Here is a 26,519-nt window from a genome sequence, read left to right as displayed (position 1 = left end):
GTTTCCTGGCTTTGGGAGGTCTTTTGTCAGAGTTGGCTGGCTGGTGTTTTGGAACTAGCAGCAGGCTGACAAAGGATTCTCCTAACCCACCTTTTAACCCTTAACTCTCCTGTCTGTCTGGATTATTTGCTGCGGATAAATATTACCAAGATTTCCCCCCAAAAGGGGACAAGGGGATGGGAATCAATTTCTCATTCTGGGAACTATTTGTGGATTCACAAACATCCAACAAAGAATATCCTTTACCACAATATAGTTCTTAATATTAGTATTAGAAGTCTGTAGTGAACGTGAGACCAGTGTCACAAAAATTGAAGGCAATGTGACTACCTAACACTAAAAACCTTCAACCAACAGAGGAAAATATCATATTGAAAAGGTTCTACTGAACAGGAAAGGCTATATGAACAATAGCTAACAAAGAATTATTAAGCAAAATATACAAGAACGTATGAAATTTAACAACAAAACAAAGAAGACCATTTAAAAACAGGCAGAAAGGGGGCCAGAGGTATAATATAGTGGATAGGATGCATGTGGTTGACCCAGATTTGATCCCCAAAATCCCATATGTTTCCTCACCCCCTAGCACTACCAGGAGTAATCAATCACTCAGTGCAGAACCAGGAGTAAGTGCTAAATATTGCTAGGTATGGCCCAAAAATTTAAAAAAAGAAAGGTAGATCTATATAATAGCCCTATAAAAAAGAGATGAATGGCTAATAAGCACATAAAAATATGGTCTTACCTTTTGTTGTTAAGAAATGCAAATCAAAAGGAAATGCCCTCATCTTGTGAAAGCCAAAGAGATATATATTTTCCATGCTGATGACAGCATTATTTATAATAGCCAGGAACTAAAAGCAATCTAAGTGCCCACTAACTGACAAATGAATATATGTTATATACATATATTTATACATACAATATACATAAAACCACACTATAAAATTTAGCAATTTTAAAAAATAGGTGAAATCTTGCCATATGCACCATGCACAGAAGTGGAAGGTATCCAAAGTAGTGAACTAAATCTGAGAGAAAGACAAAGTATGAATGCTTTTATGTGTGATTTAAGAGAGACAGAGAGAGAGAGACAGAGAAAGACAGAGAATAAAGATGATGGAAAATGTGCATTGGTGATGGGATGGAACTGGTGAAGTTTTGGAACATTGTGTGACTGAAACACATCATAAACAACTTTGTAACCATATCTCATTGTGATTCAATTAAAAATCTGTTGATAAAAAAGAATTTCATCACAATAAAAAACTATGATGAAGGACAGAAATAACTTGGGATAAAATGGACCAATGTAGACAGAAGAACAGGAATAAACTTTGTCAAAATATGTAATCTGTATACATATTTATATATTTACATGCACTATTATAGCATGTATAATGTTATAATAACACTATTTTAAAGAGTTTACAAAATAATTTAGGGACCAGAAATATAGTAAAGCGGTAGAGCATAGACTGAGCATGCGTGTTGAGCTACCGACTGGTGTGGCCATGCAACAATCTTTTAAAAAAAGAATTTAAATGCTTTCTAACCTAAATTCTATGACAAGTAAAAAAAAAAGTTAATTTTACAATAGTGCAGAAGGTACATATAAGAAAATTGTAATTGTCAAATGTTCACCTTAAAAATGATAGATATTTCAGTAGTTTGCCACAAGTGCTTTCTATAATCAATTGTATTAAATGAACATTGAAGACATTACATTATTATGAAGTAAGCTGGAGAATCAAAGTTTAAAAAAAATCACTCTAATAGCATTGGTTATGTCCAATGACTATCAAGAACTCACTAAATTGGGGCCGGGTAGGTGGCGCTGGAGGTAAGGTGTGTCTGCCTTGCAAGCGCTAGCCAAGGAAGGACCGCGGTTCAATCCCCTGGCGTCCCATATGGTCCCCCCATGCCAGGGGTGATTTCTGAGCACATAGCCAGGAGTAACCCCTGAGCGTCAAACGGGTGTGGCCCAAAAACCAAAAAAAAAAAAAAAGAACTCACTAAATTAATTTCAGTTATTGGCATATAGTCATGGGCATGAAACTTGTGCAAATGAATGAAACTGATTCAATTGACCTGAAACTATCATTTGTTTGGATTGGAAAGTTACTTACTTGGCGTTATTAACCTATCAACATAGTACTTTATAAAGTTTTAACTTTTCTATGGATCACACTGCAATGAATTAAGAGTTTGGGGCTGGAGATAAGAGTACAAGGGTTAAAGCATCTACCTTGCATAGAGAAGTCACTGAGTGATTCCCAGGATAACCTGGGTGAAATACCAGACTCCCTTTGGCAACAATGAGATGGCCCGGGCAATCTCCAACACCACAGTGCCCAAACACTTGGCTGCAAGTTGCCTAAAAATATCCCCAGGATTTTTAAACATCACTTGAGATACCCAAAAAATGCTCTCAAAATATTTTTTTTAAAATCTACATAAAGGGGCCAGAGTGATAATGCAAATTAGGTAATTTGCCTTGCCCACCACTGCAGTCCTAGAGTTCGATACTCAGCACTCCAGATGATTCCTAAAGCCCTGCTAGAAGTAAGTCCTGAGCAATGAAGGGCGGGGGGGAATGACACAACAACACTACATTAACAAACAAGTAAATGCAAGAGGTGATGGAAACAAAAAAATAAACAGTGAGTTTATTGCCTTACATGCAGTTAACTTGGGCCCAATCCCCAGCTACCCATATGGTCCCACACACTCCACCAGGAGTGATCCCCAACCACAATACCAAGAGTATGCCTGGAGCATTGTCATATATGTCCCAAATACAAAAACAGAAATCAAAATGACATAAAATGAAAATTCAATTTATTAAGAATACTCCATTAGAAGACAAGCAACTATCCTAAAATATTTGATAAGTGGATTCATCATATTTACAAAGTGAAGACTCGGGGCTGGAGCGATAGCACAGCGGCAAGGCGTTTGCCTTGCAAGTGGCCAATACAGGACAGACCCAGTTCGAATCCTGACATCCCATATGGTCCCCTGAGCCTGCCAGGAGCGATTTCTGAGGGCAGAGCCAGGAGTAACCCCTGAGTGCTTCAGGGTGGGACCAAAAAACAAAAACAAAAACGAAACAAAAAAGTGAAGACTCGACTCGGCAAACAGAAGTCTCCAAGGCCATGGCAGGCTGAAGGGTAAGAGCATATCCAGCACCTGAACTCTTCAATAGAAAGTGGCCCTCTTCCTGCCTGACTTCCTTCAGCCTCCTCCCGCACTGGAGTGTTTGTGCAAAATAAAATTTTATTATATGAAAGAACTGAGACTGCTGGGTTGGTTGGCTCCAAGTCTCCTTGGCCTCATGCATTAAGTCAAAGACCAGTGGGCAGTATTAAGCAACATTTAATCCAGTGTTATGGCTCAGTTTTCAGTGGAAAAGCACTTTTATGATTTTATTTTCAATATCGTTCTTTTGCAGTCACTTTTACTGCTCCTTATATACAGAGAAATTGTGTGTGGGGGTGAGAGAGAGAGAGAGAGAGAGAGAGAAAGAGAGAGAGATATGGGGGATATTTGGGTCTTCTTTTTCCAAAGTCAGCTTTATCATAACACCAGAAATCCAAGCAGTTTTAAAGCCTCTTCAGACATTTCTAGCAAAGGCATTAGGGGAAAAAAAAAGAAAAGAAAAGGAATATATAAAAGCAAGTCAAGAGCTGTGAGGATAATAAATGAAAGCAAAGGAACTTAGGGAGAGGTGTTTCAATAATTTCAGTAATTTAATTTTAACCTTCATAAAATGCTCATTATAGGAAAAAATCTTTATGTGAGAAAACATGGCACTTGTTAAGTATTCTCATGTAGGGAATATTAAAAATAATTCAATAAAAGGAACACAAAGTAGTTTAAGGTTATGTTGTAAAACAGGTTTTTAGAAACCAAGCCATAGACTCCAGTGGTAATCTAGAAGCCAAGTGCAAAAAAGGACAAAATATAATCAGCATTTTATAGCAATTTGAAGCTAACAGCTCATAAAAAATCAGAGCTAAACACATTTCAAAACATGGTTTAGATATATTAAACTATTATTTCATTTAAATTTATTACAGATTAAGGAATGGTGTTGCTGATTTACAGAACATTATTTTTAAAGGAATTTACATTCCAGTAATGACTATTCAGAAAAATGTCTTTCAAAGATTTTTTTAAAAATATCTTCCTACAAGCCCAGAGAGATAGCACAGTGGCCTGAACCTTGCAAGCAGCCGATCCAGGATCAAAGGTGGTTGGTTCGAATCCCGGTGTCCCATATGGTCCCCTGTGCTGCCAGGAGCTATTTCTGAGCAGACAGCCAGGAGTAACCCCTGAGCACCACCGGGTGTGGCTCAAAAAAACAAAAAACAAAAAACAAAAAACAAAACAAACAAACAAAAATATCTTCCTAACATTTATGGGATCTTTTCACCTGAACTAAACTGTAAAAAGCAAACAAAAACAATGACTTGAATGTAATAAAGTGTATATTAATATAAAATGTTATTTCACTTACATTGGCACTGGTAAAAAGTTAACTAAAGGATGTATTCATTCATTATTTTCAGTAAAATTTGACTGGAGTTTTGGGGACATTTATATGCATAGTATCATATAATATCATACATCATATAGTATCATATAGTGATGGTCTCATTTCCTATTTCTTACTCTGTATCCTTGTATAGATCTTACATTTTACAGATTTTTCCATTTGTAATTACTCCTGTTATAACCTGTTGTGTCTATAGTGGTGACCGTGAACATCCTTTTATGTTGTTACTCTTAGATGGAGTTTCCAGAATTTAGTCAGTGGGAATAATATTGGCTGTTGGTTTATAAAGTACGTCTGATATTATGTTGTGGCACATACTTCCATATCCATTTTGTGGAGTGTCCATAAAGAATGTTGAATCTTGGGGCCAAAGTGAGAGCACAGAGAGTAGGGCATTTGCTTTGCATGTGGCTGACCCAGGTTCAATCTCTGGCATCTTATATGGTCCCCCAAGCCAGCCAGGAGTAATCTCTAAGTACAAAGCCAGGAGTAACCACTGAGCCCTGCCTGGTGTGGAAACACACACACACACACACACACACACACACACACACACACACACACACACACACATACAACCAAAAAACCCTGCTGAATCTTGTCAATGCACTGTGATAAATATATGATATGACCTCTCATTTTTTGCTACATATAGCAAAATGATATATATTTATATATGTATCTTTATGTATGCATATATGTGTGTGTAACTTTTTTTTTGCTTTGAGGCCACACAAAGTGATACTTGGTTTGTTCCTGGCTCAGCTTAAAGATCATCCAGATAGGACTGATATGAGTTGCTGAGGATCAAAGCTGGGTCCACTGCTTACAAAGCAAGTACCCTACTCACTATACTATCTACTTAGCCCCACATTTTATTACCTTTGGACTATTGTTTAATTGTTGTTGACCACCTGTTCTAAGGTAATGAAAAACTTCTATGCTATCTATTAGTCATTTCACTTTTTCTTTCCTTTTGGAATTTCTACGTAGTCAAATGCTCCTTTTTCACCATATGTACAGCTAAAATTGACCTCGTTCTAATCAAAGTTTTTATTAGAGTGGTAAATGTTGATACAGTACTTGACTTGGTAAAGAAAACAAAAGAATGTAATAACACATCTTGAAGAGGTATAAAATTATACCACTACACATATACAGCTTGGAAACCTACATAATAGTTTTGCTTCAGCTTTATTTTGTCATACTCTGGCCAGAAAATGTTCACCTACACTCTACATAACTCCAAGGGTGCTGGTAGGACTGAAAACTGGTGAAGATGCAAGATGCTCTCAGCCTTCAAAGCCAAGTTCTGTCACACATCGAGGAAAATTCTTCTCCCAAAGAGTTTGAGTTTTTTGCAGTTTCCTAGCAACTAGTAGAAAATGATGCTGGTGTGCCCAGAGAGATAGCACAGCGGTGTTTGCCTTGCAAGCAGCCGATCCAGGACCAAAGGTGGTTGGTTCGAATCCCGGTGTCCCATATGGTCCCCCGTGCCTGCCAGGAGCTATTTCTGAGCAGACAGCCAGGAGTAACCCCTGAGCACCGCCGGGTGTGACCCAAAAAAACAAACAAACAAAAAAAAAAAGCCAAAAAAAGAAAAAAGAAAATGATGCTGGTGCCAGGGTAACTAGTTAGAATTAAATGAATGAAAAAAGGAAAGAAAAGAGGGCAGGGGGGATAATAAGGGAACAAACTCCAGTCTCTCTTAAGTTAAGAGCTCCTTTTCCAGTGGCCTTCGGAACCAGGCTGAATGCCTGTCCCTGTACCTCTGTACTTCAGGTGGTCTCTGATAGCCATACCTACAAACTAGAGTCTTCTGCCATGTCTGCATGAGTGGCCAACACCAGAGACTCATGTAACTCCTGAAAGGGAAACCAAACTATCTGGGAAGTCATAGAAATATATATCGCCTCACAGTTTATCATAATGGGAACCTTCGGAGGGGCCCTATGAATCATTGCTGTTGCCATATGAGCTCATTAGCCCCGTATCACAGAGCCTCAAATGCATGAACCATGTGGGCACATAAGTAACACCCTCATCATTTTTATTTCTTTTTTTCCCAATAGAAAACCACAAATAATAAGTAAGTTATTCATACCTGCCAAGGGGTAGGCTTTGGAAGTTTGGGAAACTGATGTCCAGGGTGGAGGGAATACTGAATGCCAGTTTAAAATAAACCCCAAGTTTTGTGAGAACACCCCCACACGTTTATTTCCTCCCTTGAAAAAATGGGTCTGAAGAATCAGGTAGGGTAGCCACGAAGAATTAATAAACCAATCCAGTCAGGAAAAAATCATGGAGTCAGTGGCTTAATGCTTAATGGTATGTCTCTAAATGTGCCAAGTTAGAACTCCTCTTTCTTTATTAAGCCATTTCTGATTCATCAGGAGGGGAAAGGTTGAGAGAGAGACAAAAGTACCTATCCAAGTAGGCTTTCACATATCAAAGGAGAAATTTAAGGGAAAAGGGCACATGGGGAAATGCCTTTGTTTTGGATTAATAGCTCTTTGTCATCTTACAGCCAGAAATAACTGTATTGTAAACAACTCCGTAAAACATAATGTTTAAAATAAAGAAATTTAATTTAAAAAATAGTTCTTTTTCTACATCATGGGCCAAAAGCAGAGGAATTTAGCAGGAGGTTACATGTACAGGAAGGTTGATTTCACTCATGTGAAAACAATAGCAAACACCCTATTTCTCTGATATGCCTTCTCTCACTCACTCTCAGAATTATCCAACAGTGGCCCAGAAATTTGATCTCCATTTAATAGATGAAATCAGATATTATGATTGGGATAAAGAGATGTATGTTTATTTAATGATTTGACATGACTTTTGACAAGCTTGAAAAGACATTTAAATTAACATTTTGGCAAATAAAGCTGCAATGAATATATACCCATACAAAATAAAAAAGATCTTGACCTATATCTCAATAATAAGCAAAAATAAGTTGAAAATGAATCATATATTTAGAGAAACACATAGAAAGTAAAATTCCTAAAAAAAATCTGTATGGCCTTAAGTTGAGCAGTCCTTAGATATGATCTCAAAATGTAATTAAAGAAAGAAAAAAATTGGATTATATAAAAGTAAAAATCTATTGTTGATTTCTCTAGGATAATAAGTACATGGAATGATATTCAAAGTTATTAGTCATCAGGTTAAAAAACACTAAAATACTAGTGATACTTATCATATACCTTTTAGACTCTCTAAAATTAATAGTATAGGCAAGACTAAGCAATAAAAATGTGGGGCAAGTGAAACTTCTATGTATTGCTGATATAATGCAAAAAAATTGCTGTCAATCTCAAAAACAATGACATTTGCTATCAAGATAAACATATATTTACCACATGATTCAGCAATCCTGTCTAAGTATCTACCCAAGAGAAATGAAAACTTCTATTTGCACAAAATCTATACAAATGGGTATATCATTCATGTAAGCATTATTCATAATTGCCAAAAGATTAACAATTGATTTCTCTAAATAAGAAATAGCAGAAACAAATGGTACTGTAGTAATACAAAGGAACCCTACCTACTAAAAATAAGTAAAATAGGATGTTCATGCCAAACAAACTCTACTTGGATAAATTGGATGTGAAGCATTGGGTTAACTAAATTGCAACAAACTTTGCACAATCACTTACTTGTGGAACATTTGTTATTTTTATTTAAAAGAGAAGCTGAACTCTAAATATCTGTTTTCTTGGAGATAATTCCCGAATAAACCTCTCATATAATGTGATGTCTTTTATGGTTGCTACTTAGCTAAATACATTTCTCCAGGCCTCATTTCCATTACCATATCCATTATCATAATCTCATTTTTAAAAAGGAGAATTTCTGCTTATTTTTCATCCTTCTCCAGAACTCCTTGTCCTTGCATGATTTAAAAATATATATGTTTACCAAATACTCTTTCTGGGTAAAGTCACTTTGCTGAAGTCATTCTGTTACTGAAGATTTAGAATGCCTTCGCTCCCTCTAGGGAGTTATCTCTTCTTTCCTTTTTGAAATATCTCCATCAAGTGTATAATATGAAGCTACATTTATTTTTTTCCAAATCTTGATTATTCTTCTTATGCATGAACTCACTTCAATAGAATCCTTTTTGAATTGCTCTTATATTACAACTTTTTAACTCCTGACTTATCATTTGTTTCTTCTATTATTCAAATTTCCTTACTTTGAACTTTAATTCTAAAGAAGCCAAATTATCATTATCTTTTACACTTTCCACCACTACAATAGATATAATCAATAAGATACTGATAAGTTGCATTATTGAGAACATGAAGAAACTGGAGCCCTCATATATTCCCAGGGAGAATATAAAATGTTGCATCTTCCTTGGAAAATAGCTTGCTAGTTTCTCATAGCATTAACCTAGAACTACCAAATGAATCTACAATGCCACTCCTAGAAATATACTCAAGAGAAATAAAAAAAGTGCATTTCCATGGGGTCAAACAGTTCAACAGTATTTGGAGTTCACACATTGCATGTAGGAGGCCCAGGTTTGACCCTGATTTCTGGCAAAAGATCCCCCTACAGCACCAAGTTGGAAGGAAAAATAAATATTATAAATTTATAAAAGAAAACTAAGCTATGTTGCATCCATATATGGACTGAAATATTATTCATCAATTAAAATAAATAAAGTGCTGGAACAAACTAAACTGTGGATACATATTATAAACATAGTGCTCATAAAAGATGCTAGTAATAAAAAGTATATACTGATATCTAGATATATAAACCTGGAGAGCAGTCAACATTATAACAGGAAGTTCAGAAGCAATTGTGTAAAACTTGGAGTGTAGTGAGGAAATGGAAAGTAACTGCAAACAGTATATGTCTTCTTTATGGGATAATTAAAATACAATAAAATTGTGATGATCCTTGAATGTGCCCTTTAAATGGGTAAATCCTATAATAAATAAAATTTACCTTAATAAATAAATAGATTTATTTTTAAAAATAAAACTAGAAAATAGAACTAAGTAAGAGTTTAGACAATGACATATAAAGCTATAAGTTCCTAATTTTCCTCTGCTCTAATATAACTCAAAGGATAATCCAGACTTATCACATTAATATCACATTAGTATTGCTTAGAAAAGATTTGTATGTTGCATTTTAATAGCACTCAGGGAAATGATATCCAAAAATATAAGTATCTAAATCACAAAGTGATTGCACAAAGATTAAAATTAAAAGGAATCCAGAGATAAGGAGGTACATGTGCTGATCCTGATTTGTTCCCTGCCATAAAATGGTCCCCATGAACCAGCTACATGTGGTCCAGGGTGGCTAAGGTAGCCCCCATCCCCACTGGATCTGAACAGCATCATGTCCTTAGGATCCAGTGCTGAATCAGTGGTCTGGAAAGAAACACAGGAAAGTGGAGGGGGAGGACGGGGACTCACTGCCTGTGCACAGCTTGCAAGATCCCTCCCTTCAGTCACAAAGTAATAAAGGATGTGAATGTAAATTATTCTAAAGAACAAATATAAATGAATACAATTTTACCAAAAAAAATGCTCAACAACATTGGCCATTAGGGAAATGCATAAAGTGGGGTCAATGGTGGAAGGAAATGTGCACTAGTGAAGGGTATTGTACATTGTAAGATGAAAACTTAATCATGAACAACTCTGTAACTGCAGGGGAATAAACTTGTAACTGTATTATGAACAGTCTTGTAAAACACAGTGTTTAAATTTAAAGTAATTTTTGAAAATCTTAAAAAAAGGGGCCGGAGAGATAGCATGGAGGTAAGGCGTTTGCCTCTCATGCAGGAGGTCATCGGTTTGAATCCCGGCGTCCCATATATGGTCCTCCCGTGCCTGCCAGGAGCAATTTCTGAGCCTGGAGCCAGGAATAACCCCTGAGCACTGCCGGGTGTGACCCAAAAACCACAAAAAAAAAAAAAAAAAAAAAAAAAAAGAAAATCTTAAAAAAAAAAACACACAAAGATACCACCTCATGCCTGGTGGTCTGAGTCTTTTTTTTTTTTTTTTTTTTGGTTTTTGGGCCACACCCAGCTGCGCTCAGGAGTTACTCCTGGCTGTCTGCTCAGAGCAGGCACAGGGGACCATATGGGACACCGGGATTCGAACCAACCACCTTTGGTCCTGGTTCGGCTGCTTGCAAGGCAAACGCTGCTGTGCTATCTCTCCGGGCCCGAGTCTTTTTTTTTTTAAGTAAAAAAAATATTGGCAGAGAGGGGGTAAAATAAAAGAAGTAAAATAAAAAATTGTTGGCAATTAAGTACAGAAAAGAAAAGTCATACAATACTGGTGTGACATTTCTTTAGTACATCTATAACTGAAACATGATGATGACACCTCAAATACATTAAAAATGGAGCCAAAAATCTGGTTCAGAAAACACATTTCTAGGTGTATGTCAAAGGAACTGACATCAGTATCTCAATAAGATATCTATGTCTTCATGGTCATTGTAGCTTTATTCAAGAGTGTCAAGATATGTAAACAACCTGTAAGTCACAGTGAATGAGAATATGAATCAAAAGGATGCTTTCTATACACAAGAGAATATTATTCAACTGTAAGAAACATGGAGTTCCTTCAATAACAATAAAGATGGACCTGAAGGGCAGCGTGCTATGTGAGGTACACAGGAAAAGACAAAAATACTATACAAAGTCTATATTATATGTTGAATCTAAAAACCTAAATTTATAAAAACAGGAAGTAGGATGAAGACAATAAGGGTTGGGAGATGGGAAATTGGAGAAAAAAATGACCCAAAATTACAATTGTATAAATAACATCTTGAAGGCCAATGCAGAATATGGTGATGATAGTCTTAAACTATTTAAATTGCCAAGAAGGACAAGGGAGTAGCTCAAAGAAATGGAGAATCACGCCTTATATGAAGAAGGCCAAGATCAATCCTCAGAAGCACTCTGATAATAAGCTTCACCATATGAGCCCCCAAGCACTACCATGGCCACTTGACCCAAGTATCAAACTTTCAGGCCCATGGAACCAAGACAAGTGTTACAGAAATGACACCAGACCTCTCAAGAATAGCAGGGAAGGCTTCCCCAAACTGGATACTATACCTTAACTATTATCAACATAAAAAATAAATATTTGGGGGCCATTGAGGTGGCGCTAGAGGTAAGATGTCTGCCTTGCAAGCACTAGCCAAGGAAGGACCGTGGTTCGATCCCCCGGCTTCCCATATGGTTCCCCCAAGCCAGGGGCAATTTCTGAGCCCTTAGCCAGGAGTAACCCCTGAGCATCAAACGGGTGTACCCCCCCCCCAAAAAAAAACCAAAAAAATACATAAATATTTGACAGGGTGATAGTCTTACCTAATGCTACATATGTAAATTTTTTGATTGAGATAGAGTAATTTATATTGTTATTCGTGGTAAGTGAACAATGTACAATTTTCCCAACACCAATCGCATCACCAGTATCAGAAATCACTCCTGGCCAAGTTCAGGGATTCTTATGGGGTCTGGGAATTAAAACTGGCTGTCTCCGTGCAAGGTGAGTACCCTACCCACTGTACTATCACTCTGGCTCCAAGTACTAATATTTCAATATATAACACTTCAAACTAACACATTGAGTAACCTTTATAAATTAGAGTTCATATCTTTTAAATTTAAGGATAACAACCAAAGAAAATATCAAATCTATAACTTCTAAATTGCTAGAGAAAAAATACAAGCAAAATTTAGAATAAATAAGGAGAGAAATATGAAATACTTGAAAATGAATCTTTAAAAGTATGATACATATTAAAAGAAAAGTCACTAAAATGTTACTTAAAAGTCATATATTCACAGGTTATTAAAAAGTATGTAATATTCAAATGTTTCTATGCAAGGAAATTGATTTATTGTGGAGCAAGAAAAATATTTAAATTTGGGGGTTGGAGCAATAGTACAGGAGTTAAGGCATTAGACTTTCACATGACCAATTCCTGGGAAAGTATGGTCCTCCAAGCATTGCCTGGACTGATTCCTTAGTATTGCCAGGTGTGTTTACCTCCAGATAAATCCAGAAAATGTTGAATTAAAAAAAATAAGAATAAGAGAAATTTCCAACAATACATTTAGTTTATATAAAACAGATGTTTTATATGACGTCTATAAAACACAGATGTTTTATATAAGGGAAACTTCTTCTAAATACCACATCTATGTTTATATAAAAATTTCATAGCATAAAAATATTGATGAGGGTTTTGAAGAGAGAATATAGCAGTTAAGGCACTTAACCTGCACATGACTGGCCCAGGTTCAATCGCAACACCCCATACTTTCCAAGGAGTGATTTCTGACCACAGAGCCATGATTAAGCCCTGAGCTCCACGAGCATGTAGCCACCTCAGATGTGGCCCAAAACCAAATTTAAAAAGTTTTTTAAGTACTCATAGGGAGTCAAAGAAGTTTAAAAATGATTAAAATAATTAGTTAATTCCATCTTTACTATTAGATGAATCACCAGAGAAAAATAAGCAAGTTGAGTACTGAAACCAACAAATGTCTAGAATCCTCTCCTCACAACAGCAGAAAGCATGTTCTTCTCAAGTACATATTAATGTCCAGGATATTTTAAAAGGTCATGAATTAAGTTTGAATCTATTTTTAAAATCGTGGAGGAGAAATGGAGTGTGGGCCAGTGAAGAAGGGATTAGAAACACTGGTAGAGAGACTGGCGAAGGAATGCTGTGCCTATAAAATCATGCCTACTACTATTGTGAACTAGAAAAACATTGAAAAATATTTTGATACAAAAAAGTGTACCACGAAAAGTATCTGGCCACAGCAGGATCAAGTTGCAAATCAGTAACAGTGAAAAGCTAGAAATTGCATAATTTTTGTAAATTAAATAAAATACCTCTTAAATAGTAAATGTTGGCCTACCTCAAAGAAGAAATCATAAGGAACTTTACAGTTTTTAAGAACAGATCAAAGTAAAAACACAACAAAACAAAGTCTGTGGGGTGTAAAGAAAATAAGCAACAGGAGAAAACAGAGCTATAATGCTTAAATTCAGAAAAAAAAAGAACAAAAACAAATCTCAAATCAACAACTTAACTTCACAACTTCAATTAAAGACATTAGTACAATGGGTAAAACACTTGCCTTGCACACAGCCAACCTGGATTCGACCCCTAGCATCCTATAGCATCCCTGAGACCACCAGGAGTAATTCTTGAGTGCAGAGCCAACAATAATCCCACCCCTGAGCACAGCCGGGTGTGCCCTCAAAACCAAAAGACAATAAAAATTTATAACAAGAGAATTAAATTAGGAGGAAAAAATAGTAATGATTAAAGCAAAGCAAATAGGTCAGTAAAAACTTTCTTTAAAAAAAAAAAGAGAAATCCACAAAACCCAATGTTGTTTACCTAAAGAGATCAAGAATACTGACGAAATTTTAGTCAGTATTCTTAGTCAGTTTTAATTTTTTAAAACAAATTTTTCTTTTAATTTTTGAAAACAAGCCAGAGTCTGAGCTCCAGATCACACAGTTGGTAAGTGACTCCAGCTCCTGTGCTTGGAAACATTAACCACTGATTTTTTATGCAGTTATTTCCCAAGAGCTGTTCTCAGCAAAACAGTGAGTGTGGAAATGACACAGATGCCTCATTCAGGGGTATGTGGGAAGTCCCCTGTGCATGACCACTGGTCTCATTACAGTTCTTTCCAAGAACTTCCCCTCAGACTCACTCTTTTAATCCAGTTCCCATTCCTGCTCATCTGTTTTGCAGAGGGTGGATAGATGCCTTGTCCAAAAGATCTTTCGTCTTCTCCCTTAATTTTCCCTAGCAGAAGTTTTCTTTAAAATGTGTCCAGCCCCATGCCAATTCTTTTATGTTGTCTGATCCCATCTGCTTCCCAGGGGAGGTTAGGCAGGGACATTAGGAAAGGTAACATAAGATCTTAGCACTGTGTGGCAGGCTAAACAAGGATACCCTCCACATTTTAGGGATAACACATTTTGGGACAGAATGAATTAAGGGCTTACTGGTGTTGACTTGTGAAAGCGTCCTGGGGAAGAAAACATAGTTTTATACCTAGTGGGAGCTAAAAAATAAAAATCTTCCCCCCAAAAAAGCTGAGTTGGGTCATTACTGTGTGACATTGTACTTACAGAGGGATATTGAGAGACTGAATGAACATTCATAAGTATCACTGGCCATATGAAAGAGTTAGAGGGTCTTGTCCTTAGCACTGGATGATACATACCACTACATTAAACAGTGGAAGAGCCAATATGGATGAAGAGTAGGCTGATGTGTCAGTGGTTGGAGATGAAGGCCCCAGAATTGGCAGAATATTCAGTCAAAGAAGTTCCTTCATAAGTTATTTTGTAAAAGGGGAAGGCCAAAGATGGGGCAACTTGAGACAAGGGCTAGGACTATCTGGGACCAAGTACCTAGATAGCTGCCCCTGGCTTTACAGCTCCTTACTAGATTATATCATCAGCCAGACAACCAACACCCAGAACAAGCTACCACTACCTCCTCTTCTGGTTGTCACACTGATAACTATGATCAAATCAGGGCTAAATCCATCATAATTTAGGAAAGGAAATGGATTAGATACATAACAGGGAGGCAAGAAAAAACTAGCAGGTAGTAAACATGAATCAGGGGAGTGTAAGAGAAATTCAATGTAGGCATATTCATTGCTCAAGTGGGGTTGGATACAAGGTTCAGAAGGTACATATGGACTAAAAGACATGTAATGCTCTGCTGAGCTTCCAAGGAATAGGGCATATTTACAACTGGGGGAGGGAAGGAGAGAGGAATGGAGGAAGGGTGGGAGGGAGGAAGGGAAGGATGACCTGCAGAAGAGCAAAGAAAGCTAAGATCAAGTTGGGCCATGTCTATAATGATCCTCCTTCTCCTGACTAGGGAGTGAAATACAACACCAAGTTTGTGACGTAACTTGCTTCAAAAGAACCACAGTTAAACTGAAAAGCTGACCCATTTCCCTTGCTCTCCCAAGAGTAGGTCAGCAATTGCAATAGTGGCTCGTACTAGTGAGAATGGCTGGTCTGTATCAGAGAAGTCAACAAAAACCCATGCTGGTGGGCATTTCCTGCAGAAGGATTGTGGGTGGGATTTCAAACTGGTTTAGCTTGTAGAGAAAACTGTTTTAAGGTTTCTCAAAAACTTAAAAATAGATCTTTTATGTGAACTAGCATTTCTATTTCTTGGTATTTCTTTCAACAATACAAAAATATATTTGAAAAGCCATATATATGTATGTATTATATATGCACACCTAAATTCATGACAGTGCTACTCACAATAGCCAAGATCTAGAAACAATGCAAAAAAATGCCAACAATGCAAAACAATGCCTAACAAGAGATTAATAGATGCAGAATGGCTGAAAAGATAGTACAAACGAAAAGTGCTTTCCTAGTAGACAATTTGGTCACTGAAACCTGGTTCAAATCCCCAGGTGGTGGAAAAGGAAGATAGATCGATCATACATATGCAATGTAATACTACCTAGTTGTAAGAAAAGATAAGATTTTGCTTTTTGCCAGGACAAAAATGGAACTGGAGATGATCGTGTTATGTGAACTAGAAGGAGAAAGACCAACACCAGATGATCTCATGCATACAAAGGAACATAGCAAGGGACAAAACATTTCCAATAAAAAAGAAGCCCCTTTAAAATCTGATGACAGAACTGAAGTCAACAAGGGACAGACAGGCTGACAAATATGTCAGAGTCCTATGTATGTATGGATATGAACACTTTGATGTGGGTGTAAAATGGAAAGACTATAGCAACTGAAAAAAATGTCTATATTTTTGTAAATCATTGAAACATCAATAAATAAAACAATTCTACAACAACATTAAGAATGAAACAGAAACAGCAGTAATAGTGGCATGATTGACATCCATAAGTGATCTATTTAAAGACCCATTTGAAAATTTAGCAGCAGTGCCATTAAACACACACACAAACACACACACACACATACACACACAACACAAAAACCAGTTACTTCAAAATATTCTATACATGATTTATCTTAACAAGGAAACAATTTAAAACTATTTAATTTACATTTCTCTACGGGATAAATTTAAATGACAAAAACCCCATAGAATAAATTTTATTGCACTAAATGATTAGAATATTTTCTTTCACTGGGTTCACTTTGTCCATGATGACAACATAATAAATAGGATCATCTCTAAGACATGAAGCACATTAGTACCAGCTTTCTTTCACTTCCTGAAAGAGGTATGATCTTAAATATGCAAATTCAGAACTTTAAAAAAAATACTAAACATTTAAATCATTTACATAACATTCCATTTGGTGAATTTTTACACAGCACTCCATTTTCCAGTCTATATCCACCCACACTATCCTGCATCAAAAATGTTTTATTTTGATAGTAAACAATGCTCACTTGATTTAATTAATACCTTCTAAAAAACAGGCTATAACCTAATTCATAACCTTAAGATTGATTTAGAATAGTCAGTAAATACAAAACAGAAAATATGTAGCATATTCATGATATTTTCTCTAATTTCAGGGTTTTTTAATCATTTTACTTTAACTTATTATGTAGGAGAGCTGGGACACACTCAGCAGTGCTCAGGGATTACTCCCAGTTCTGTTTTATTCAGGAATGAGTCCTGACAGTGTGTGGAAGCCCATATGCCATGGTAGGGACTAAACTGAGGTTGAACGCATGCAAGGTAAGCACCTTAACTCTTGTACTATTTCTCCAGCCCCCTCAAATTTTATTTATTTTATTTTCTAGGTCACTCCCAGTGGTGCTCAGAACTTAATTTTGGCACTGCACTCAGAGATCACACTTAGAGGCCTTGGGAGAGAGTGGTTGGATGGGTGTAAGACAAACACCCTATACAATAGCTCAAGCCCCTCAAATTTTATTTTAATTGAAAATTTAAAGTATGCATGAATATTCAATGTTATATGCATAACATTAAGCTCTGTGAATTACAATGATTTTAGGAACATAGGATTGTTTGTAAAGTGATCAACATGGCAAAGGTTTTGAAAAGGGAAGCAGATGCATGTATAAATTGGAGAAAAGAACTTAGAAACTGAAATGCTATCAGTGGTTTAGAAGCTTAAGTAATATCATTGGGTATGAGGGATTAGATTTGTTAAGTATGGACCATATGAATAAAGTGAAGTAAATACTAAAGGGAGACAATTATACATACAGTTAGTTATTTTAAGATAGAAAATACTGTCTCCAGAGATGGTGTATTTCCTGTCATTAAAGACTAAGGGTTGAACAAATTCTGTCCACAGACAGAACCCAGTCCTCCAGCTGTTTTGATCATAAAGGTTTACTAAACTTAAACTCTCATTTAGTTCCAGACTGACCATGGCTCCTAGAGCAATACAACAGCTGAGTTGAGCAGATGCAATAGAGATGCATAGGACACAAATTCTGACATATCTACATTGTGGCCCTTTACAGAAAATGTTGGCTAATCCCAACAGAGAACATATTAGGAATTCTCTGAGTGTGTACAAAAATGATTACTCAAGTATTTAGGAAAATGTCTTGCACATCATCTCTAAGGACTGGTTTGTACAAAGCAGTCCAGTCAATGAGGAAAGTAGAGAGCAAAATTTCTAATTCACTGCTTTAAAGCACTATGATAGGAGTGGGACTATGTCAGTCAGAAAAAAAAAGAGCTGCATTTGCCTAAATTCCACAAAGGTACTAACAGACTAGCAGAAGGTTTACATATTAGAATCGTGTTGATAGAAATATTCTTTTCAATCCAGTTGACGTAAAATGACATAGTACAGTCACTCAATTTAGCTGCTTCTTCTGATGTGAAGGGTATTAATAGCCCAAGGAAACAAAGAGATGTTTGCCTAGAAGAGATTTCACATTTTGAGAAATAATATAACCTCTATTCTGTTTTAGAAAGAGAAATTGTGGGGCCGGAGAGATAGGACAGCGGTAAGGCGTTTGCCTTAGATGCAGAAGGATGGTGGTTCAAATCCCGGCATCACATATGTCTCCCGAGCCTGCCAGGAGTGATTTCTGAGCATAGAGTCAGGAGTAACACCTGAGCACTGCCGGGTGTGATCCAAAAACCAAAACAAACAAACAAACAAACAAAAATAAAGAGAGAGAAATTGCACATCTGCATATTCAAAACTCAAAAAGCAACTTATATGTTAATTAAAAAGAACATATAAAGTATTTCCCAAAACTGTGTAAATGCAGGATTCTTTTTTATCAACCTAGATATAATATTGTATTAATTAAACTATAGGAAATAAAGCCCTATTCCATACCATATTAGCGCTTCTGGAGGGTAAGTTTCTTGAGAATGAAAAATATGTACATTCTAACATCCTATACAGATTTAATAACATTGCTGCACACTTATGAAAATTACATTAGAAAGAATTGAATTGTTTTACTACTAGGAAATGTGCAGAACCAACATGGTGATTGAACATTAATTTCATTAATAAAAACAGCCTTTAATTACTCATGTGACAGTGGAATGCAGAGTTATGTTTCACCAAACCCACTAAATACTGTCCATAATGTAGTCGAAGAGCAAGCTAATTCAGCACAAGTAACTTTCAAGGACACTTCCCCTGCTCTGACGCAAGTATGTAAGCACACAAAGCCATTCAAGGCACACTATTGATCTTACGATTAAATAATTAAAATGACCTCACAGAATAATATACACATAATATAGACTTAATAAATTTATAATCTGGAAAAGCATATTACCTGAAGAAGGTGACAAAAAACTGCACAAGATCCATGATTGTATTATGTTGTGAAAATGCAATCTGAAAAATCAAAGTAAAAGAGTGTCTTAAACATAGTGCATTTCCATTTTTCTCTAATACCTGTGGCAAAGAATCAAGGTATTTGTAATATATATAATCATCTGTACATTTAGATCATCATATAGTTCATCGCACATGCTAAAATTAAAACCTCATCTGGGATGCTCAATATATTCAGCTGCCGTGATCACTGTACAACTATACCATAAAAGTGGTTGAAAATAATATTGTAAAATTAAGAACATATGATAGAGGAGGCTGGGCAGGGCCTTGGGATATTTGTAGAACAAAATGGGCACTCTGGTGATGGTTGTGGTATTGAAACAACATTTATTTTAAAAGTATAATAAACAGTATTATAAATCATAGTACATTTTATGCTAAGGAATAAAAATAATTAATTTTAAGAAAGAATGTGTGGTAAGAGTTTCATATTAAGTCCCAATAAATAATAAGTGTGCTTACTAGACATGGAAATACTCTTTATCTGATAATGATTACATTTGGGTTATTATCATTAGAAATTTTATGTAAGCTTCCCCCAAATTTTCACCCAATCTAGTGTTCTCTAGGAAGTTGTATGCATCTAAATATTATAAACTATTCAAAGCATAAATTGTGACCTCAATTTAGAACTTCATACAATAAGAAATTAAGTTTAAGATGTATAACCTGTCAAGTTTAATTTTTCTTCATTCCTATGAATCTGCTAGAAATCACACTGTAATACCTTTATAATTAAAGAACTATAGAGATTATTAGTGAAGTATCTGAATAGATAATTTTTTGTCTTATTTATGTTTTGTCACCACATCCAGCAGCACTCAGGGGTTACTCCTTCTCTGAGCTTAGAAATCACTGCTGGCAGGCTTGGGAGACCCAAAGGGATGCTCAAAATCGAACCTGAGTCAGCTGCATGCAAGGCTTTGCCCTACCTGTTGTGTTATCAATCCAGCCCCTAAATAGAGAATATCTTAATGTGAAACCCAACACTTCTCTTAGGTAAATTTATTTGAAATACCATTAACTTTTTAGTGTCTTAGATGTCCCATATGTGGATAATAAATAAAAGCACCAAACTCATGTTAGAGAAATTCATTAAATAGAAATAAAGTTTCTGCCACAATAGATGTCATATCAAAAGTATAAAATAAATTAATAAACTGATAGTATATCACATATGAAGACAATCAACAATTTTTGCTTCACAAAGCTAAATCTAAATCATTAAATAGTTGATCTTTCTTTAAAATAAAGTTATAAAAATCTTTCAGAACATGTAATAGAGTGTATACTTCTACAAAAATAATAGATGAACTGGCATAATAGTTCCCTCTGATTTTACACATCTAAAAAAATCAAAAATATATGTAGCAATTCTTTTAGGTTTTGGCAAAAAAGCAGAAAATCATCTAATGCACAAGTGAAAAGAAACTAAGATGAGTGCTATAGTTGTTCACGTTTCAATGCAAGAAAATGGCAACACCAAGAAACCTAAATGGCATTCTAAAATAAGATATATCCGAACTTCTTTTTTTTAATTTTTAATAATATAATTTTCATTTTAATCATAGTGACTTACATATCGTTCACAGTAATATTCCAGGTACATATTTACATTGAATCAGGGGAGTTCCCACCACCGAATTGTCCTCCTCCCACATCCGCTCCCATCCTGCCTCCCATATCTTCCACTCTCCCCTGCCCCCCGGGGCTGCTAGAATGTGTGGTCCCCTCTGTGTCTAGTTTATTACTTAGTGGTCTTATAACTGTTTGGTCTTGGTACCTTCATTACTGCCCCCTCTAATTGGGAGGCGGGACTAGATAGTTCAAGTTATGTGGTTTTGTTTGAGGAAGAGAAAAGTAATAAAATGGGGTAGAAATCAACTATGCCGACTATGAGCAGAGTTATTCTAGAGGCTCTCCTCCTTGGTTTCAGAGATGAAGGAAAAAAAGAAGGTCCGAACTTCTTTACAATCTGGTGAAGATAGTTAAATTGATAACATATGAGCAAATACTTAAATATAGCAACAATATCCAAAATGCCTCTAGGAATTTAAAGAAGTATAAAGCACCTATAAAGAAACTGGGAATATGGGGGCCAGAGCAATAGCAGAGCAGTGGTAGGACATTTGTCTTGCACACGGCTGACTCAGGACAGATCTGGGTTTGATCCCTGGCATCCTATACAGTTCCCCAAGCCAGAGGCAATTTCTGAGCTCATAGCCAGGAGTAACCCCCGAGAGTCACCTATTGTGGCCCAAAAACCAAAAAGAAAAATAAATAAAATAAATAATAATAATAATAATAATAACGAAACTGAGAAAATGTTGTACTATTGGTTATAGAGAAAATTATCTAAAAAGATTTCCAAGGTTGGGGCTTGAAGTGACAATACAGCAAGGAGGGGGCTTGCCTTTCATGCAGCCAACCCGAGTTCAGTTTCCGGTATTCCATATGATTCCTGAGCCCTGTTAGGAATAAATTCTAAGTGAAAAGCCAGAGTAGCCCCTGAGCATCACCGAGTGTGGCTTAAAACAAACTAGAGATTGGGCTGGAGGAATAGTACATTGGGTAGGGCACTTGTCTTGCACAAAGCCAAACCAGGTTTGATGCCTGTCATGAAATTGTTCCCCCAAAGCTGCCAGGAATGATCCCTGAGTACAGATTCAGGAATCACCCTTGAGCATGCTGAGTCTGGCAAAGAGAAATATTTTTAGGGAGAAAAAGCATCTTTTTTATTAATAATTTTTATTTTGACCAAAGTGGAATACAAATCATTCACAGTAGTATTTTAGGTCATAGTGACATTGAATCAGGGGCATTTCCACCACTAATGTTGTCCTCCCTCCACCCCAGTTCCCATCATGAATCCCATATGGTACCTCCTTTGCACCCCAGGCAAGTATAAGTGGTCTTTTCTGTGTCTAGCTTGTTGTAGATTGGGTATTGATTCTGTTGTAGTTGGCTTTGAATTTGGTGTTTAAGTCTGATCATTTTTTATTTCTACTCGATGTTCATATGACTGTTTGGTCTTGGTGTCCTCCATTAAACAGAAAAGATACAAATAATAGTCACCCCCCCAGGTGACTATCAAGTTTATCAATGACCAATTATTTCCATGGGAAGATAATTCTGTATACAGAAATTAGGAACTGGATAATTTTAAAGGATGAGTATTTTGAAATCAGAACTAATGAAATTGCAAATTATGACAGGAAGAAAGCTTATTGTTAAAAAATACAGGAAACAGGAGAAATGTATTACAATACAAAAATAAACAGTATCAAGTATATAAGTAATTAACTTAAGTTTTGAACCCCCAGAACTTGTATTAAAACAGACTTACATAGTGAAGTCAATAGGTATAAATTCAACTTTATTATTTTATAAAATCACCTAATTCAATGTCACAGTAATACAAAATATAATGGTGTGGTAGCTGCTCAGTATAGCCAAGTGGGCACTAATAGCAATAGAATTTCTCACTTATGCAGTGACAAATTATTCTTTCATCACATCTTTCAGTGAGCATCTGCAACATTCTGAGTACCAAGTCAGGTTCTTGAATAGATCAGTTGGGAGGTTCTTGGTGGCAGTGATAAAGTAAGGGAAAAATGACAACGAATTATCATTATAATAACAAAATTTTCAGTTCTAGACCTTGAGAATAATGTTTGTGTTAATATTATTCCCTGTCCTATCCCCATACCTAGAATAAAATTTGATTTTGCTTTGGAGCCACACTCAACTTTCTTGCTAATCAGGAATGATTCTTCTCTCTGCAGTCATGATTTTCTCCTGGCTGGCTCAAGGGACCATAAAGGATGTCAGGAATTGAACCTGGGTGGGAGATATGCAAGGTAAACTACCTACTTGCTGTACTATCATTCCTGCCCCTAGAATAGGATTTGGTGCTTAATACATAGTAAACCATTAATAAAGATTTCTCTATAAATACATACACTTAAAAGTAAAATTTAGCAGTAGAGTTTTAGGGCTTCATGTATATTTCTAAAGGGCATTTACAGAAATCTATTAATAACAATGATATTAACTATTATTAATAATATGTTATTCTGAGAAATTTTTCAAAACTAGTTTGAATTCATAAATATACATTAATCATAACTACTAGCATCAATTAATAAATTTTACCTCTCCACATACAACTGATAGAGCTAAAAAAAACTATGAAAAATTAATGTATTAAAATATTTTACTTCAGGCCAGATAGATAATATGGGTTAAGGTGCTTCCTTTGCACATGGCTAACACCAAGTCCTGTCCTAACACCTCAGATGGTTCCTTAAGCACCACCAGATGTTGCCCCCAAACCTCACCCTCAACACACTAAACAACATAATTTGTTTTATTTTACATAAAAAGTCTTATAGGTTTTTAATTCTTACCATTTTAGTTACAATATTAAAAAATATGAAAACACAAACAGCAGAAATCATTTCCCAATTTGTAGTCTTCCAGCTCTTTCTTGATTCCAGCTGTGAACATTTTTAACAGCGTTGATTTCTAGGAACTTCCAATGTGAGTGAAATTACATCTGTCTTACAGTCCAAAATATGATACATTAACCAAAACATTTTTAAGCCTATGATATAACAAATGAGGTCAGCCATATGAGACTGTTTATTTAACCAAGTGAACTTAGAAAACAGTGAAACAAATCAATAACAACATCTTAAACTTTCCCTTTTCTGCAAGAGTGAGTCTCGAGAGGTGATGTGGCACTTCTGACCCCAAATCTATAATTGTCTCATTAGAAAGATTTACATTGGCTTCTGCATGACTACAAATGTCCTTTTACAGATCACTGGTATGTTCCAGTTTACTTCTGTGTTCTTTCCCACGAAAAGCTTCAAGTCATATTGAGTTCTGAAATCTTATCTGGCATAAATATGCAGTTCCATTTTCCATAATGATTTTATTCAAGTTACCCAAGAAAACTCAATCCAATTCAAGAGATAAATACTGGGGCTGGAGCGATGGCACAGTAGTTGGGTGTTTGCTTTGCAAGCAGCTGACCTAGGACAGACTTTGGTTCGATCCCTTGGCATCCTATGTGGCCACCCAAGCCAGGAGTAATTTCTGAGTGCATAGCCAGGAGTAACCCATGAGTGTCACTGGGTGTTGCCAAAAAAAAAATAAAATAAATAAAAAATAAAATAAAAATAAATAAAAAAGAGATAAACACTGGCAAATTTTTAGGAATGCTTATATCTCCTGTAAAGGCACCATTCTATAAAACTGAAACTACTTTTATAGCTTCCTTATATTGAAACTAAAATGAGTATAAAGTATTTTTCTACTTGGGCTTAAATGCAAAATCATATCAAATTTAGAAATTTATACTAAAATCTAAAACCAAATGTCAAATATACCATATTTTCACCTAACTAAAAAAAAAATTGGAAGACTGGAGATAGCTTAGTTGTTAGGGCACTTGCCTTGCTAGCAGCTGATATGGCTTTCATCTTGGACACCCAATATGGTCTCCCAGCAATGCCAAGAGTAATTTCAGAGTGGAGATACAGGATTAACCAACTGAGCATTGCTGAGTATAGCCAAGAAAACAAAACTTAAAAATAAAAATAATAAAAAATAAAAATCAACATTTGAATTTTTACAACTTGATGAAGATAAGTTTCTTTAGTAGAATCTGGATAGAAATGTAGGTTAAGAACAATAAAAGATCAAAAATTTGAATGAAGAAAAAAGTTGTTATCATGAAGGACAAATTTTATGTTTATAGAAAATGTTAGCATGTCATAAACGATGACATATTTGAGAAAGACAAAAAATGAAAATATAAAGAGATTTGCTAATATGATCCAGTTCATCTAGTAAACAGAAAAGTTGAATTTCTTCAAATCACTCAATTAGTCCTTCAAAATGCTGGCAAGAAGCAGTTTTTGAATGGAAAGAACCTCGCCACATCCCACAGACAAGCAGGCTGTGTTTCAGCAAGCAATCTGTATTTCATTAGGCTTTATTTACTCCTTTCTGAAATAACTGCAAGCAAGCCAAGGGTTAAATTATGAGTGTTGTATAAACTCAACCATGATCATCTAGTCCAGATTAGCATATGTTTCTTATAGAAAATTAGCACATGACTTATTTATGTAATAAGGTGTATCATTTCTAGTAAGTAAAATTTTAAAACATAAGGCTTAATCAAAAAAACATATATTTAAAAAACAAACTAAAATGGGGAGGATAAAATACACTCCAGCCAATTTACACAAATTAATCTGATAAATCTCTGAACGTTGTTTATAACCACTTAATGTACTTAAATCTTTACATAGCAAGCAAATAAGTCATAGCATGCAGAACTTTGGTTCTGGGTCAGAGCAATAGTACAGTGGGCAGGGTTTTTGCCATGAGCATAGCTGACCCATGTTCGATCCCCAACACCCTATATAGCCTCGAAGCCCACAGGAGTAATTCCTGAGTACAGAGCCAGAGCAAACTCTGAGTACTTCAGGTGTGCCCCCACTTCTGTTTTAATAGGAAAACTTCACTGGTTTCCTTTTGTTACCCTCTGCTCCTCTTCACCCACTGATAAAATGCTCTTTCTGAAACTGAACAGGGTTTTGGAACTTTCCTCTTAAACATCCTTTGTCCTCTTATTTAAATGTTCCTATCTCTTTCATAGTATTTTCAGCTAGAAATACAACCTCCTTGGCATTACACAGTACTCTACACAGCTTGGCCCATGCTTCTTCTGTCCACAAAAACCTGCAGTCTATTCAGTAAGAAGCAGATTAAAGTATCTGCCATACAATTATTTCTCTGTATATGTCTGTGATGTGTTAGCACAAATTGTTTTTTTTTGTTTGTTTTTGTTTTTTTTTGCTTTAACATATTCTACTGGATAACTCCTTAGAGAATTGTGTCAGGCAGTCCTGGATCACTCGACACTACTTTTGTTGTCTCTATCATCTTCTACCACGGTGCTACTAAATAGTGCTACCACCCATGAAGGGCTTGTGCAGATCCATGCTAAGTGCATCTCAGCTACTCAGAGGATCTTTAATCCTCAAAGTTATCCTATAAAACAAGGTT

The 26,519-nt window shown here is 35.8% G+C and overlaps 1 protein-coding gene across 2 annotated transcripts in view; it reads right to left on the bottom strand.

Moving 5' to 3' along the window:
• The window catches only part of ATRNL1 (attractin like 1), a 733,758-nt gene that overhangs the window by 423,021 nt on the left and 284,218 nt on the right, over nucleotides 1–26,519 (bottom strand). For both annotated transcript variants that reach the window (XM_049764403.1, XM_049764404.1), the window contains exon 25: nucleotides 19,372–19,433. In XM_049764403.1, coding sequence (XP_049620360.1) covers nucleotides 19,372–19,433 — 62 coding nt within the window. The remainder of the gene's footprint in view (nucleotides 1–19,371; nucleotides 19,434–26,519) is intronic.

This window comes from Suncus etruscus, chromosome 17 (assembly GCF_024139225.1).
Source record: "Suncus etruscus isolate mSunEtr1 chromosome 17, mSunEtr1.pri.cur, whole genome shotgun sequence".
In the NCBI taxonomy this organism is placed as follows: Eukaryota; Metazoa; Chordata; class Mammalia; order Eulipotyphla; family Soricidae; genus Suncus; species Suncus etruscus.
The sequence above is the reverse complement of the archived record's forward strand: the minus strand, read 5'-3'. Positions and strand labels throughout refer to the sequence as shown.